General features: G+C 44.8%; 1 protein-coding gene and 1 long non-coding RNA gene across 2 annotated transcripts in view; one reads left to right on the top strand and one right to left on the bottom strand.

The window, feature by feature from the left end:
* Tenm4 (teneurin transmembrane protein 4) overlaps nt 1–17,130 on the top strand; it is a 275,039-nt gene that overhangs the window by 79,427 nt on the left and 178,482 nt on the right. The window contains exon 5 of the mRNA XM_059271229.1: nt 10,580–10,750. Coding sequence (XP_059127212.1) covers nt 10,580–10,750 — 171 coding nt within the window. The remainder of the gene's footprint in view (nt 1–10,579; nt 10,751–17,130) is intronic.
* On the bottom strand, nt 5,488–11,959 carry LOC131917428 (uncharacterized). The gene is made up of 3 exons (XR_009380672.1): nt 11,781–11,959; nt 9,593–9,694; nt 5,488–5,925 (listed from the first exon to the last, which is right to left on the bottom strand). It is a non-coding gene; the product is annotated as an uncharacterized LOC131917428 (long non-coding RNA).

Here is a 17,130-nt window from a genome sequence, read left to right as displayed (position 1 = left end):
AAAAGTGACTTCAACATCACACCATGCACAGGAGAACAGTTCCTAAGTGAGAGCTGTGATTGTTTTAATAACGATCCTCACAAGTCCCTGTCCACCCCACTTCACGTCTCTGGTGCTATGCTGGGAGGCGGGAAGGTGACTTCTCGGCCCTGAGGGGAGGGAAGGCCTCTCCTCATTTGGCCTGGGCTGGGACCTACTGCCCACACTGTGGACACTGGGCTGGACTCCTTCTAACTGGGAAGTGGTGCCGGGCGAGACAACAAGCTCTAAGGAATGCTCTCTCTGCTCTCATGTGTGATTGATTTTCTATGTGCCTTCAGAACCAGATCTTTAAATGGAAAGAGCTCGAAGCTGTGGTCTGAAGATGTGGCTTCAGTTCTTGCCCAGGTCCCTCCCCCAATGCATTGACCAAGGCTGAGTCTCCTCAACTGTTCTTTGAAGGGACTATTAGGTCTCCAAAGCAAAACGCTCAAGGTAGCAACCTTCCTCCATCCTCAACCAAAAATCTCAGGCCTCTTAACTCCGCAAGTCCTCCTAGGTCCTTATTTTACTTTTCATCACCAACTCCGCTACACCACAGAAACAGGACGAGGTGGACCACACTGCAGTGCACATCAAGTCTACCTCACTACCTTCCAGCTCATTGAAGGCAGGGATTGGTGCTGCCAACTTAGGGACAAGGAGACTGCAGCTGCAGGAAGGGAAGTCACCCCACAACTGGAGAGGTAGCCATATGTCCTTGACCACTGAGGCCAGGCTGGGTCATCCCCGTACATCATTGCTGTGGCCCCACTGTAGAATCAGCATTGTTGGCAACTGACAGGGAAGAGCCAGGTGATGAGGCTGAGGCGGCTTGAAAGGTTGGAGGGAGCAGGTCAGCCCCTTCAGTAGGAACGCATGGAAGAGATCTTGGTAGAGCCTGCTTGGGGCTGAAGGAAGGCTTTCTTCGTCCATTGTTGCAGTAAGAGTTTCTGTACAAATCAAAGTCCTGCTTCCTTTTATCTTCAGTTTGCCTTTCAAGGTTCTCTGTTCCTTCCAGTTAAAAGGGCATCCATATTGACCATGGGCTCACATGTTTGCCGCACATAAGTGGCCCTTCTCCCCAGTTCTACACAGTGAAGAAAAATGATCCGTGATGCCAGAACCCATTCTCCAGAAACAGTGCGTCTGTGAGTGAGGAACCATAGTCCTGATCACTGCAGCCACATTCTAGCCAGAGACTAGAGGAAAAGCAGTATATTTACTTGATTTAAAATTAGCCCCACGTAGCCACCGGTGGGATCCTGTCAGCCTGCTTTATAGTGATTCTCCCCTTAAAAGCTGTTTTATCTGTTGGACAAATAACTCTCATTCCATGCCCCAAGTCTGTCAACTCCTGGGAACAAGAGAGCGCCTGCAGCTAGCAGGGACCTGCAAACGGGGTGGCAGGGAAGTCATGAGGAATACAGAGAAAGAAAGAAAAACAGGGGATACAGCAGAACTGGCTTAATTTTTCAGTAAGTACAGGAGCTAAGGACAGCGAGCTATCAAGTTATGACAGCTGCCATTTATCAAGCTCTTAGTGTGTGCTCGGCACCGCTCTGGGACAATGCCACGTGTCATCTCTTTGATCCTTTGGGATGGGTGTTCTAAGCTTCATTTTGAAGAGGTGGAAGCTAATGGTGAGCAAGGCTAAGACTTTTGCTCAAAGTCAGTAAACAACCCTGTTCCGTGCTTTGGACAGACCCCACCCTGCCTTTGGCTACAATCTGACATGCATGTGATTTTGATTATGACAGTCAGGATTAAAAAGGATTCCTCTTGAAGTGCCCCAAAGATCAAGTCTATCTGTGCTTACAGCACACGTTTGCATTGTTTTATTGTTACTGTTTTAATTTTAGCCATTGTAACTCATCAGAAGATGATAACTCAGAGCCTAGGCTTTGAAATCACAAAGAGCTGGATTCCAATGCCACTCTGTCACATGCTTGTGTGTCTTTGGGAGTCACAGAGCCTTTCTGAGGCTCCATTCTCACCTGTGAACCCAGTCTAACTCTTGCTCTGGGGACTGGGGTCTGACACCTGCTGTGTGGTAGAGCCCTTTCCCTCTGCTCCATCACCCTTAGAGTGACCCTGCCTTGCCGGAGATTTATTACAGAACCTCTTCTCATGTGTAGAATAGCACTAACAGGCTCTTGGAAACTAGAGAACAAAACATATCTATAAGCCTAACACCCTGATTCAAAGCAAAGTGTCCTTTTAATCTATTTCTTTGTTGCTGTTTTGTTTTGTTTTTTTGAGACAGAGTTCCTCTGTACAGCAGCCCTTGCTGTCCTGGAATTCACTCTGTAGCCCAGGCTGGCCTCGAACTCACAGAGATCCACCTGCCTGCCTCCCAAGTACTGGGATTAAAGACATGCACCACCATGCCTGGCTCTTGTTGATTTTTATATGCATATACAGAAGTACATACAGAAGCACAGCCAGAAAAAAACCCTGCATTTTTATGCCCTTCTCCCTGCCCCAACACTACATCTCAAATGTCTTCTTCGTTGTGGGCTGTTGTTGATGTTTGTGATAGCTGTTGTCATGTGTGTGGTGGCTGTACCCTAGCCAGTCTCCTGTGACAGGTGTCCAGGTCGCTTCTGGTTCCTCTCCTGTTACACTGCCACACACATCTCTGTGTCACTGGGTTCTCAGTCAGAACTCTCAAGTGTGGTAACTTTATAGGAAAAGCAGGAATGTGGGCTGAGAGACGAAAAGCTGCTGTTCTTGTTTGTGTGGTCTTGCCTTTTCTGTCATTATTAGTGTTGATGTAAAACACCAGTGAGAAGTAGTTTGTCCTCAGCCATGGAGACCATGACCTGGGAATACAGATTCAGGTGACTCTAGTGACGTGTTCTACGCTGGACACAGTTTAAGGAAATCTTTATAGCCACCAAAAACTAAAGGAGATCCTAAATCAATGCATTTGCCAGATACTTTGTGAGGACACCAGGTACTTACAGCAAAGCAGGGTGATTTCCTACAGGTCTCAGATGCTCCTGATAGCTTAGCTTTGGTGTTGGTGGACACCAGTGGACTGATTATGTACTACATTCCAAAGTTTACCTGATGTAGGAGAGTAAATCGCTCACAGCAGCTAGTAATAAATGACTATTAAGAAGACTGAAGGCAGCCCAAGGTAATTTTGGCTCTAGATCTGCAGCATTCCAACTCTCCTCAACCAATGAAATTCTATTCCATTGATCTGTAGAACCTCCAGCATAACTGTGGCCTTTTCAGGGCACCTTGGTTTATATTGATATTATCATTTTTCCCTCCTTGGAAGACCACAAGTCAGAACACCCTAGTGACCTCATTTTCATAGAAGTGACTAGGTTTAAACAAACAAAAATCTCAAATGTGAGTATGAAAACAGAAAAGCAGGTAGCCAGCCATGTGTCCAGGTTGGTTCCCACTTTTGAAACAAAAGTGTCACTTGATGGGTCTGGAGAGATGGCTCAGAGGTTAAGAGCACTGGCTGCTCTTCCAGAGGACTGAACTTAGATTCCCAGCACCCACGTGACAGCTCACAACCATCTGTAACTCCAGTTCCAGGGCATCTGATGCCCTTTCCTGGCCTCTGAGGGCACCAGGCATGCCAATGATGCACAGAGACACATGCAAACAAAATATCCATACAGATAAAAATAAATAAATAAATTCATGTTTTAAATGCTACTTGGACCAACAGTTACTTGCAGTTCTAACTATCTCTACTCGCCCCCTGGACAAATGCTGCTGCAGAACAAATGCAGAGGGAGTTCCTGCATGGAGTTGCACACTCCCTTTTCCCGGCCTGGTCCTCCACTGGCTTAGTGACTTTGTTAATTGCCGCTTCTGGGGTGGGGGCTAGGGTGCCTTCCATGTGTCTGAACATCAATGGAGTCTTTTTTTTTTCCCCAAATGTCAGGACAAAGCTTGCACTGTCTGAGCCATCGCTCATGTCTCACTGGGCAGGAAAAGGTGACAGGAAAATGTCAGCCCCAGGATCAGATGGACCAGAGCTGGAGGATTGAACTTTCCCACCCTGGCTCTTGGCTTTTAGAAATCATTAACATTTCAATGTAGGTGATCCTGTGAACCCTGCTCCTTCTCCACAGCCTCTCTCTGAACTCTTCAAGCATCTTGTCACCTTTTCATTGAATTACAAGTTGTCTAATGGGAAACCAAGTTTCTTATCTAGGTCACTCTCAGTATACTTGAGCGGGGATTTGCACCTTCATTATAAATACACAGTGCAGGGTGTAATTTACATAATCCTGCAATGTCCATTGGTGGGTGGTTACTCTTCATCCTTCAGAGAGTGAAGAATACAATAATTATGATATAATAACATCATATGATATAATAATAATGTTGTTTGAATGGTTTGGTCCATCCTTAGCGCCTGGGGAATGATCATTTATATTTCTTGGCTTCTTTTATTATTATTTTTAATCTACGGTTGTTACTTTCAGAACATTTGGCCAACTGCATTCACTGTTTTATACAGCTTCAAAGGAGGGTTATTATGTGGCAGAGACCCCATCATTTAGTGGCCCCATCAGCCCCAGCCTCCAACACTCATTTTGCCCTTTACTTTGTGGGTAGCTCTATGTGGCCTGTATCTTCAACTAAAAGGAAAGTATAGAAAAAGGAAGAGCTTGAAACATGCCCTACCTTTAGGGCATCTCTGCTGTCTGGTCTTGGTAGGTAGCTCACCATAACCCTTTGCAGTGACTCTAAGGTCCCCTTAGTTCAGCTTCCGTTTCAACACCAATATATACATTCTTCACTGATGTTTCCCAATCCACCTCTACATGAGCGTGAGGCTGAGTGACATGCACAAGCTGTTGGCCATGGAGCACACTTTTCAAATGATACTGTTGTGACTTGAATGACTGTCAGGAATTGGGTGGTGGCTACAGCTTCTGGATTCTGAGGACCGAATTCCTGATTGAGCGTGTGTGTGTGTGTGTGTGTGTGTGTGTGTGTGTGTGTGTGTGCCCATCTGTCAGAGAGAGACAAGTAAGACAGACTATTTCTCTTCCTCCCTCTTCCCCTTGTCCATCACCCAAGACTGTAAAACTCACCACCTGCCAGACAGGACAGTGACAGAGCTGAGGGCTTCCTAGCATGACTTCTGTTTGGGCCCCCTGATGGCAGGCTAATAAAGGTCCTCTTCATTTTGGTTTCAAAATGCTATTGCTTGCTGGCCTCTGTCTCCTCAAATCCCATGTCCGTAATTCTCACCTTCCAATGATTCCAGTGGTTTTTATTAGCATATATTAATCATGCATGATAGTGGGCTTCATTACGACACTTTCATGCATGCATATACTGCATTTTGATCATATTTACCCTCCATTGCTCTCAGTTGCACCCCTCCCACTGTTCACTTTCCTTTTCCTACTAGTTTTCCTGTGACTTTCATGTCCTGTTTTTTGTTTTTTGTTTTTTGTTTTTTTTAATTTGTGACACAAACAGTTTCATTAGGTTTGCCTATAGGTGAGTGAAAGGTGACTTACAGAAGCATGAACATCTCACCACTGGCTACACCACAACAGAAAATGACTCTCTTCACCAGGAGCCATTAATTGCCTATAGATCTTCAGGGGTGGGTGGAGCCTCAGAAGGCCCTCCCTGCTCCATGATTGGATGTTGATAGGCTCCATCTTGTGCAGGTAATCCTAGCAGCTATGAGTTGAAGAATACAAAGGTCGTGCCATGAGCAGAAGGTAGCATTCTACAATGTTCTACCCAATCCTTCTGCACTAGTGTTCTTGTCTTCTGAGCCTGGGAGAGGGCGATAAAGGTGTCTCACGGATGGCTGAGCATTTTCAACAGGCACATAGTCTCAGCACTCTGGCCAGTGCGCTGTTTAAAGAAGTGTCTCTGACCAACGCTGCCAACAGCACTCATCTGTGGGGATAGACACAATTATGCAGAAGGCAATTTGACAGGCACATCATGTCCATTTAGCAAAATAACAGCAGCACTTTCCCAACTAAGACCTACGTCCTCCTAGCCCCGGGCTCCTTATGAGGTTTATAGTGCCAGATTAAATTCCCTCCTGTCTATTGGCCTGAGTCCCAATCAGAAAGTGATTGGTTACCCCTGTAACAGACTTGCTACTATACACCAGTGGGTACCTCTTGCCTGGTAGGTTAGTAGTGAAGAGTCAGCAAGGTATTTCTCAGCTCCATCGTGATGTCCTAGGTCCTTTCCCTACCACCGTCCTCCATTGTTATTTCAGGGTGGCCCAGTCTCTGGGGAATCAGTCACAAGTGGTTTTGAATGGAGCTTTGCTTTCACAGGGGTCTCTCCCACAGGCCCCAGAGACTACCTGTCACCCTCACAGCTGTGTGGGTCTCTGTTACCACCAAGGAGGCAGAACAGAGAGGATAAGATGTCAGCACCCCACCACTGTATACTTCCAGATCCCTTCCCCCCCATGAACTGTCTTACCCTATTAACTCCCCCTGGGACCCTGGACTTGGGAACCAGATTCATCGCTGAGACTCTCCCCTCCCACCCACCCAAACCCTGCCTCATTTTTTAAGGAAAGGCTTGCTTTTGTATCTTCCTAAAATTAAGAGAAAACTCTGACAATAAAAATGTTGCTCTTCGCAGAGCTGTGAGCATTCTATTCATTCTGGAATTAGTTAATTCTCATGACCTTTTAACAAGACAGCACTTGGCACTCTCAGATAAGATAATTGACTCTAATGGGGGAAGAAGTGCTGCTCATTTAACAGCGAACATCTGAGTTGTGTGTAGTTCAAGGAAGTTCTCCATTACCTTTGGAGTTGCCAATATATAGATTAAAACAGTGGGGCGGTAAGTAGGAATGTGAGCTAATTCCACCTAGGATAGCAGCTTCCCTCCTGGCGGGCAAGCTGGCTCCTTATTGTCACCGTTACTCAGAAGTGGAAAGCAGGGCGAAGCACCTGGCACAGTACTCCTGGTTAAAGAGATGCTCAGTCGGTGGGAGCGGCTGATGTCACCATCACAGCACAAACCGAATGCCTGGGGAAACACGGGAGTTCTGTACACTTGACAAAGTTCCTCGCCACACAGTATCACACTGATGATATGGTGCACTAAATCATTGTAGCCTTACAACATGGTACTCCACGGACATACCCCTCTGACATTGTATCTCCCTTACATGCTTCACCATTGACATGAAACCTCTCTGACATGGTACACTACTGTGCAGTATCCCACTGACACGGTATACACCTCAGATACAGTGCCCCTCTGATATGGTATTCCTCTGACATAGTATACTACTAGCATAGTGTCCACTGGCATGGTATACACCTCTGATACAGCACCCCTCTGATATTCCTCTGACATGGTATACTATGAGCATAGTACCCACTGCCATGGTATACACCTCTAATACAGTACCCCCTGACACAGTACTCCACTGTTCCAGTACTAAAAACACTATGGAATGTATTTCCCCATTTCTCAGATAATACTACTGCAGCAAGGAAGCAACAATTAGTGTTCAGAACCAGTTTGCTTACTCTGGTCCCACATCATAGAAGCCAAAGCCAAAGATCATTCTCCCTGTTGTCACCAAGATGCAACCTCCTGGCTGAATCAAGCTTGTGCCTGTCCCCTACATGATTTGAATATGGACCCGGAGTCACAAGAATGTGTTGTGTGTGCCAAGTTCTTCTACAGTGTTTTGTGACTTAAAGGCTGTTGTAGGTCCTCAGATCCACCATCCGTGAACTTATCTATAGCACGAGGATCTATTTCTCAGCATCCTGTGGAAGAGTCCTGTGTTTCAGCCTGCAGACGAAAAGTCCCATGAGGCTGTCGGACGTCCAGGAAGGGGTGTCTTCATATGGCCACCTTGTGAAATAGAGCTGATAAGAGGTATTGGCTAAGTGGGTGGAGCCTGGGCTCCATAGAAAGACTCGTGGTGTGAGTTTTCAGGTCTGGGCAGATGTGGGTTCTAGATCAGATTCTGCCTCTTCTTGTCCATTTAACCCTGTACTTGCCAGTTGCTCCCTTACCTTCACTTGGTCATCTATAACATCTGGCTATAAATATTAACATTTTAGATTTGGCATGAAAGCTAAAGTATACATTGCTCTGATTAGTTTTAACACAGTGTCTGGAACAGAGTAAAACATCTCAGTCACTGTCTTATAGATATTATGGTTTCAACTAACTCTGATTTTTTTAAATTAATTTGTATTAAAACCTAATATTTGTTTATCCTCTCAAAGTTGGGTCTAGTGGGGTTGTCATGAGAATTAAACATAATGTGTATAAGTTGCCAGACACACACAGTAGGTAATAAGTATAATTCCCTGGACCTTCCTGTCTCTGTAGATCCTCCCTGCATTTCTATGGTCCTTCTTCTCAGTCACCCCCTCCTCTGGGCCTTGATCTTCTGAGTGGACTTCCTAATCCATCTGTCTTCCCTGTTTTACTGTGGGCTTTGGCTGTCTGAGTCGATACTAACTCTCCAGAGCCTGCCACAGAGGACCTTTAAAAATAGCTTCATCGAAGCCGGGCGGTGGTGGCACACGCCTTTAATCCCAGCACTCGGGAGGCAGAGCCAGGTGGATCTCTGTGAGTTGGAGGCCAGCTTGGGCTACCAAGTGAGTTCCAGGAAAAGGCACAAAGCTACACGGAGAAACCCTGTCTCGAAAAACAAAACAAAACAAAAAATAGCTTCATCGATGCGATGAAGGGGTACTACATATACCATGGCGTGGGATCCACAAAGGTGAAGGCTTGCTATATATGTGAAAGGCAGAGAAAGCATCCTGAAAGTACTGAGTACAGACCACTGACAAGGTTCACGTCTTGTTTCATTTTGTAGGATTTGTGTGTGTGTGTGTGTGTGTGTGTGTGTGTGTGTGTGTGTGTCTGTGTGTCTGTGTGTCTGTGTGTAATGTAGTAATGTGTGAGTGTGGGCACATGAATGCCGCAACACTCAAGCGGACATCAGAACACAATTTTTAGGGGTTTGTTCTCTCCTTCTATTTTGTTGAGGCAGAATTTCTTTTGTTGTCTTTACCACTAAGCATACTCCAGACACCAGCTTTTGGCAACTTCCAGGGATTGAACTCAGGTCATCAGGCTTGTGTAACAAATGCTTTTACCAGTGGCGTCTCTTCATGGCCCTTACTTTTTGGTTTTGTGAAAGGGTCTCACCAAATGGAGCAGACTGGCTCCCCATCTCTACAGATCTCCCCCTCACAGTCTGCCTCCTCAGCCTCCCCACTGCTGGGGTTACAGGTGTGCACCACCATGCCCATTTCAACAGCTCCGTCTGGATTCCCAGAGTGAAGCTGCCACAGCTGCCACACACTAGACTACAAGTCTTTTAGGAACCAGCTTTCACAGCCTTCTCAAGCACTGGATATTTCAGTGTTCATTCTTGGGTATCTTATCGCCTCTTCTAGATTGTTGCAGCAGACTATTTGATAGCTTGCTACTTGGGAAAAATATTTTTAAATCAGGAAAACATGCCCATGGTAGAAAATGAAGATGTGCAGAACATCTTCCCCGCCCCACCATTCCCTACAGTATCCTATTCCCTCACAGGGATCACCTGGTGTTACGACAGTCTTTCATATCCTTCTAGATACTCTGTACAATTTAAAGCCAAAAGCAGTGTGTCGAACATATTCTTCTGCAGGTAATGGTTTTTGTTCTGGAAAAAATAAAACACATAAAAAGCTTTCTCAGTCTGTTTGTGATCTCTGCTATTATGTTGTGTGGATAGACCCTACCTAACCTCTTATCAATGGACCAGTTTACAAAATTTTGCTATTACGATTATGCTGTAATGAGTAACCTTGTATGTATATAATTTATTAGAGTGTGAGTATATCCAAAGGAGAAGTTTCTAGAATTAGGACCTTGAACTCCCAGGGAAAAGGGTGAATGTATTTTAAATTTTATGGCTTTTATCACATACCAATTCGAGCTTGCACCGGCAAAGTGTGCGGGTGCTTGCTTCCCATCCTCTGCCAACATAGTATTTCTGGTCCTTTGTGTCTTTGCCAAAGCGTATGTGGAAAATAATATTTCAGAGTTTAACTTAGATTTCTTTTGCAGTGAGTGATGTTAGGAGCCTTTTCATGTGATTGAGAGCCCTTGGTATTTCCTCTTCTGTCACCTTCTGTCCATAACCTATGCCCATTTTTCTACTGCTTTGTTAAATTTTACTTATTGGTGGGTGTTATTTTTCTATTAAGGAAATAATCCTTTGTGATACAAATTAGAGTTTTCCCCTCTAGATTGTCATTTCTCTTTTGAAGAAAAAGGTCAAGACCTCCTGAAACTCCGACTTCTCTCATCCATTCCAAACACCACCAGACTGTGAGCCCCTCGAGGTCAGGGTCTCAACCTTGATCATCACTGCACCCCGAGTCCCCTTGCAGGGCCTGACACTCTAAGAAATCTCTCTCCGGGGGCTGTTGTTGAAGTGAACTTTGGGTCTGTGTTCCCCACCCCAGACCCCCTTTCCTGTGGCTTGGGAGTTCCATTTCCACCTCCAGCAGAAAAGGATGACTTTTTTCATTGCTCACCACAGCCATGCACCTGTTTGGCCTAAACTGGCACCTGCAGCCGATGGAGGGGCAGATGTATGAGATCACGGAGGACACAGCCAGCAGTTGGCCTGTGCCAACGGACGTCTCCCTGTATCCCTCAGGGGGCACTGGCTTAGAGAACCCTGACAGGAAAGGCAAAGGAGCCACGGAAGGTAGGGTTGCTGCGTCGTCCGTGTTGTGAGTCCTCTGTGTCTGCCTTTGAATGGAGAAGGCCTCCATCCTGTACATCATGTGCCTGACTCCAGCTCATGCTTCCTCCATCCTGTACACTCCATGCCGGCTGTGGTCTACCTGTGTCTTCACCGCAATTCCCTGTCAGTGTGAGCTCAGAGCAGGGTTCAGAAGGACCCAGGGTGCTCTGCAGTATCCCATTCCATGCTTCCAAGGATGCATTAGGGGCATTCACATTGCCAGCTATCCATCTTTGTGTGGGGTCAGGGGGAGCACTTCTGGGAAGCCCTGTGAGATCAAGAGTCATGTGTGGGACATAGTAGGGGACAGTGTATTCCAGTGAAAAGACTTTTGGACCATGTGTTTCAATGGAAACATTCCAGGTGATCAACCCACCCCAGTGACCCGAAACAAGTCACTAGGAGAAGCTTTCTGACCTAGCTTCCTCTTCTGCAGTAGTAACAATAATGACTGTTTACTCACTGTTTTATCAAAACATCTTACTAAGGTAATTTCATTGTATACTTAAACCTCACAGAAACCCAGTGAAGTAGGTATAATTAGTTATGTCCATTCTAGGTGCAAACACAAATGATCACATGAAGTGACATGGCCCACAGAATGTCAGAATTAAGTATATGAACTCAGATCTGGGACCTGAGGTTTCTCACTCCCTCCATGAGTTTTCCCACCTGACCCACCCCCATGGTTACAGGACCTCAAAGACAACATGGATGTGAAATCCTGTTGTGCAGTGAGGCAAAGATATTTCTACCCACGACAGAGGTGGTGGTGACATTTTGGGTCTGGCATTCTTGAGTGCTAGTCCACAGACCCAGGTTTTGAATTTCTCAAGGGTCTTTATAACAATTCATAGATACAGCTTCCTTCACTGTCAACCAAGAGTGGCTCAGGTTCACGGGCACAGTGGCCTTCCCTTCCGCTGCATCTATTGTGCTCTGCACTGCTGCTCTGCTGTTCCCCAGGCAGCGGAGCAGCCATGTCTCCTACCTTTACAGCTCACATCAAGTTTCCTCTTGCCTCACCTACTTCTGGGGCCATATCTTTTGGGTCTCTGTGTCCTTTCAAAGATTTGCCTTTGTCGAAAAGGGTAACTTGTGCTTACTCAAAGTACCTCCTCATGACCTCTGCAATGATGATCCTGAAGTTCAAAGTCAGCTGCTGACCTATGGACACATTTAAGGGACATGTGAAGAGGAGGCTTCTGAAAGAATCAAACCTAAATACTTACCCACTATTTAGAAAGAAAAGGCCAGGCCTCTTTGTCTTTTTAAAGATTTTAAGACCTAAACCATTAAATAATGGATGCCCCTTTGCCCAGTAACAGGGTAGGGAAGATGGTAGCATGTATGAGGCCACTAGAGGAGTCGGTGTGATGTAAGGAGACACTGGAGTGTAAGCTTAAGCATGTCCCCTGAGCTAGACATTCCAGGCTCCACTTCTCTCCTCTTCAAAAAAGCACTGAGCTCAGTGCCCAGAGCACAGGTTCTCTACAGAGTGCATTGCGACTTACATAATCTACAGGTGAAATTTCTAAAAGAATCATCATAGGACTAAGTGATGTTCTTTGGGGATCTTTCCAACCAAGGTGGTACTGTCCATGGTCCTGTTGGTGGCTCGCAATGCTCACACCAGTTTATACTGTCTATTGCCACTAATGAAGACTCAGAAAGGGACAACTGTCTTTAGATCAGCCTGTGAAAACACACTTAAAATGTCTTTACCCATCATGGAATTGGCAAAGGGTCTCCTGTAACACAATGTAGTTTCTTCCCACTGTGATCCCTAACAGACATTCCTTCAGCGGGAATTAAGTCTATCTGAAATCTTCCACTCTAATGAAATTAGTTTGTGGGTTGTTTGGGTTCTCTTTAGTTTTTCCGGAAAGGCAGGAGGTGTAGATAAGAGACAACATAAAATTGCACTGCCTTATTGGCTTATTTTAATTGAAGTATTTTTGCTTAAAGGGATTATCTGTCATTACTGATGCAAATGGAAATCCTGTTTATAAACCCCTTAAATGCAGGGCAGTACTGGAAAACAGTCAGCAGCAAGAGCAATTACTGTGAGAAAAAAAAAAAGTGCATGTCCCTGAAAAGCAGAGGGAAAGTTTCCTATAGTCTATGGGAGAGCACGTGGTTCTTCCCCACCCCACCCCAGTCAAACCAATGTCTACTCAGTTTCTGTTTTTAATTGTGATGATAAACCTCTGCTTCCTTAGACTGTATCTCAATAGTGAAAATGTTAACTGTAGTGTGAGGGCACATTTCTGGTCCCTTCTGATGGTATCAGGGAAAAGCATCAATTACCGAATGAAGATTAGCGTCTCTGCACCATGATGGCGGGAGTAGCAGTATGAGGTGATTAAAAGGGGGTGAGTGTGCCTTGGAGCCACACAGCCCCAGATGTGACTCTCAACCCAGCCTTTCTCTTGTTCTGTTAACTTACACTAGTTTCCTCATCTGTTTGGCCTTAGTTTTCTTGCCCATAGAACACGAGTGAGGATGGCTCTTCTCAGAGCCCAGCAGAGGGGAGCTACTCATCTAGAGTGGTCCTCAGTTCAGCTGGTGTCCCTCATCTTGTCCACCTAGTCTGGGGCCATTCCACTTCAGACACTAAGGTTTGGGGTATTTTTAAAAATATTTTTAAAGTACATCTTTTTAATTATACAAATTAAATACACGATAATCCCAGGACTGTGTTTGTCATGTCTGTGAGAATAACATCAAAGTAAAATTTATACTGTATTTTCAAAGTGGCTGTAGCCATTTTAGGGTCATCATGGGACACAAACCAAATGTAGCAGCTTCCTGAAGCAACCCCGCAAGACCTTGTGTTTGCATTAGTGGGGAAGGGGGACATCACTGAATAAACAAGCATTTCTGACACTTGACTTGGTGGGCTAGGAATCATGCTTTCTCTTTGCAATGGAATCAAAATTGCCCATCAGTTTGAACCATGCAAATTGCTGCACACAGGCTCAGCTGGGCTCTACAAAACGGAACAGCTTATTTTGATAACCAAAAAAATTTCAAACTGTTGCTAAGGAAACTAAGGGATTCTTTGTGCAATCTACTTTGCATTGAGAAGAATTGAAAAAAAAAAAAAGGTAGAGGAATTGTTAGTGGATTAGAAGTTTAGAACCTGGATAGATGGGTCTCTGGTCAGAGACTGTGATTGGGAAGCATGGGAATTCCAGTTCTTCCAAATAATCCACATTTGATGGACCTACTCGATCATTTCATCAATTTGTTGAGAGATTTCTTTTACAATGTGATTGCATATTTGCACAGCATTGCTCTAGGAAGCCTGAATCTTTCTAAACTTAAGAAGAAAAAGATGGTTATCAACAGAATCTATGCTGTGAAACTGAATCATGCTGTTGGGAGGAGTAAGGTCTAAGCTAAGCATCACATGCTATTTGGTAAGGCCTAGAGATACCGCATAGTGAGTGGTACAGCATGCTTCTCAAAACTGTCTCCAGACCCTGGCTACTCCAGGGCTTGTTTACAGCTCCTTAATTAATAAAAATGATCAACTTTCAAACCCTGGTGTACCACAAAGTTCTTAACTGGACTTAGGACCTGGCTAAGTCTTGACATTTACCCCATGAGTCCCATGAGTTGCTGCTCTTTGAGGGGGTCAGTGCACCCCATCACCACTGAGGGTGTCTCTTCAGATATTTAACTCATCACTCATTTATTTAGTCTACAGAGAAGCCATATTCTAAGAGGTAAAGAGGTTTCTCAAGTGACTTCATCTCCAACTGGTTTCTTAAGCATTCAGAGCCTCAGTGTAGAGATGTTCTTAGTATCATGAGAATCAACAGAACTAATGAAAATGAAGGCACTCGACACAGCCAGAACTCATTAACCTCTGCCTGCCCTACTATTTCTTCTAGTAATATCTGTTATCTTCCAGAATATACATGAAGAGATGAGTTTGATACTCAGAACGTTCCCCCTCTACCGGTCTCTAGCCTCGTTCCCTACTCTTCACCCCTTTGCCGTGGGGGCATTTTATATTCGAGTCCTCATGCTTTGTGCTCAGAATTAAAGTCAAGAAATCTTATGATCTGGACAGGCGAAAAGGCAGGATGGGTTTTTCTTTAGTCAAGAAGGAAGGGTTTGGGTTTGTTTGTTTGTTTTTGCTCTTCCAGCCCCAGCCCAGCCCTGGCAGTCTCAGGCATCTTTCCCATGAACTAAAGGTGGTAGAAGCTGTTCACTCTTTCCTCTCAACCATCAGTCTACACCAACAGTTGGTCCAGTGTGGAGACAGAGTTTCCCTCCCACCTGGCCCACATTCCTGAACCACTAGAAAATGCAATAAAAGGAAAATCCCCTCCTGTCACTTTAATGGGGCAAGAGCCACATAGCCCTGCCTAAGCCTCCTGCCTGAGGTTTGGAGGGTATCTCTGGACCCATTCTGACCCATAAGGTCACCTACATTACAATCTCCTCTTTGCTGTGGAGAAAGGAGCCCTGTTGTCTAAAACAAGGGAGCAGTTTTCCATTATTTATTCTGAGACACTAGAACATCGGTGTACAGACGGTTCCTCGCCCTTGGGCTCTGACTCTTTCTTACATTCAGAGGAAACAGGCCCTCAAATTATCAGTCTGTACTTCTCTCTCAGCCCTTCCTAGGAGTGAAAAATTCAGAATGTACCCTGCTTTTGTTTCATATGCTCTCTTAGTTCTGTCTCCCTGGGAAAACTTAAAGCTGAGGGTGTACCTTTTTCTACCTGCACAATAAAAGGGTTATAGTCCTGGGAACCCACAGATCAGATGAAGAAGAATGTGAATAATTCTCTCCCATCTTAAAGCTTTGTGAATTGGGCTCCTGTCTTTGAAGTTTCATGACTCACAATGTGGAGGTTTGTGTACCTTCATTTTCAAGGTAAAAGTCTGGGGCACATTCCTTCCATAAGGAATTAAATGCAAACTCTTTGCTGTGTTAATGATAGAATATCCATGGTACTTTCATTGATAATGTGCATTTTAACTTTTTTTTTTGTTGGCACATTTTTAATTAAAATAACACTTAATGGTTTGAAGCTAAAATCCTGATGTTTCTGCCTAGGAGTTTATAAGGGAATGATAACATATGGAGAAGTTTAACATTTAAATTGAATTTTATTATTTAAAACAGTAAAATATTTTATGACTACAACAATGCCCTGCCAAGCTCCATTTCAGCATCAAATGTGCTTTGTAAGGAGTCTTCCAAAACTGGGGGGGGGGGGTGGTGAGGAGACATTGTAATTTCTTCTCTCCAAATGCTTTTTGTAAAACATTCCACAAACGTGTTTTCTTTGCAAATGATTCTTGTTGTCTTAGAACATCTCTGAGTATCCTTAACCACACAAAAAGCCTCAAAGCCAGGATCCCCAGGGGGAGGTTACTACTGACAAATACAATGGAGCCTGTTGGCTTAGTTTGGGTTTTTCAGGGTCCTAAGGGTGGTCTTTCCAATGTTCCTGCCCCCCTCTTCCCCACTGTTAAGAAGGCAGGAAGTTAGGGCTTAGCTCACTTATAAGCTGGTGTGTTTAATTACTATGAAGAGGAAGTTTGGTAAGTACCCTTCCTTCCTGGGGTATGTTGCAGCCCCAGAAAGCAGCCACTGCTGATTGACAAGAGAAATGAGCAGATCTCATTCTTGAGTGCCCTCCGCCCCTTGTGGTACAGGGCTGAGGGCTGGGTTAAATTTCTAAGTATGCTATAGATTTCACCCTTGATAAGTTCCTTCAACCATTTTAACACACACACACACACACACACACACACACACACACACACACACACTGATGCCCACACCCACCAAAATACAACAGTCCCCTCAGACATGTTTCCCCCTTCTTCAGAACCTTCTTGTCCCTCTTTGTCAATTCATAGCCCTGTTCCAAACCCAACCCCCCACACACATATGTAAGCCTTAGGATGTGGCTTCCAATTCTCACATAAACATAAAATACCTCCCTCTACTCCCATCATGCCTCCTCATTCCCTCTGTCCTTTCTACTTTATCATACAGCCTTTACACACACACACACACACACACACACACACACACACACACACACAAAATCACAAAGTTATTCTCGTGTGACCACCAATGATTATTTTTAGGATCAAAATATATCTTACCAAGCTGTGGCATTATGCAGTAAACAGATGGTCCTTTGGGAGGACCCATACTGCTTTGGAAGAATGAATATTTTTAGCAGAACAATTTGAGCATCACTGGAGGAAAAACTCTAGACTATCTTACTCCTGTGGAGGAGGGGGAGGGCGCAGGAAGCTAGCTGCAGACCTCTGTCCGGGTGTGAGGCAGAATGGAGCCT

This window comes from Peromyscus eremicus, chromosome 1, assembly GCF_949786415.1.
Source record: "Peromyscus eremicus chromosome 1, PerEre_H2_v1, whole genome shotgun sequence".
NCBI lineage: Eukaryota > Metazoa > Chordata > Mammalia > Rodentia > Cricetidae > Peromyscus > Peromyscus eremicus.
The sequence above is the reverse complement of the archived record's forward strand: the minus strand, read 5'-3'. Positions and strand labels throughout refer to the sequence as shown.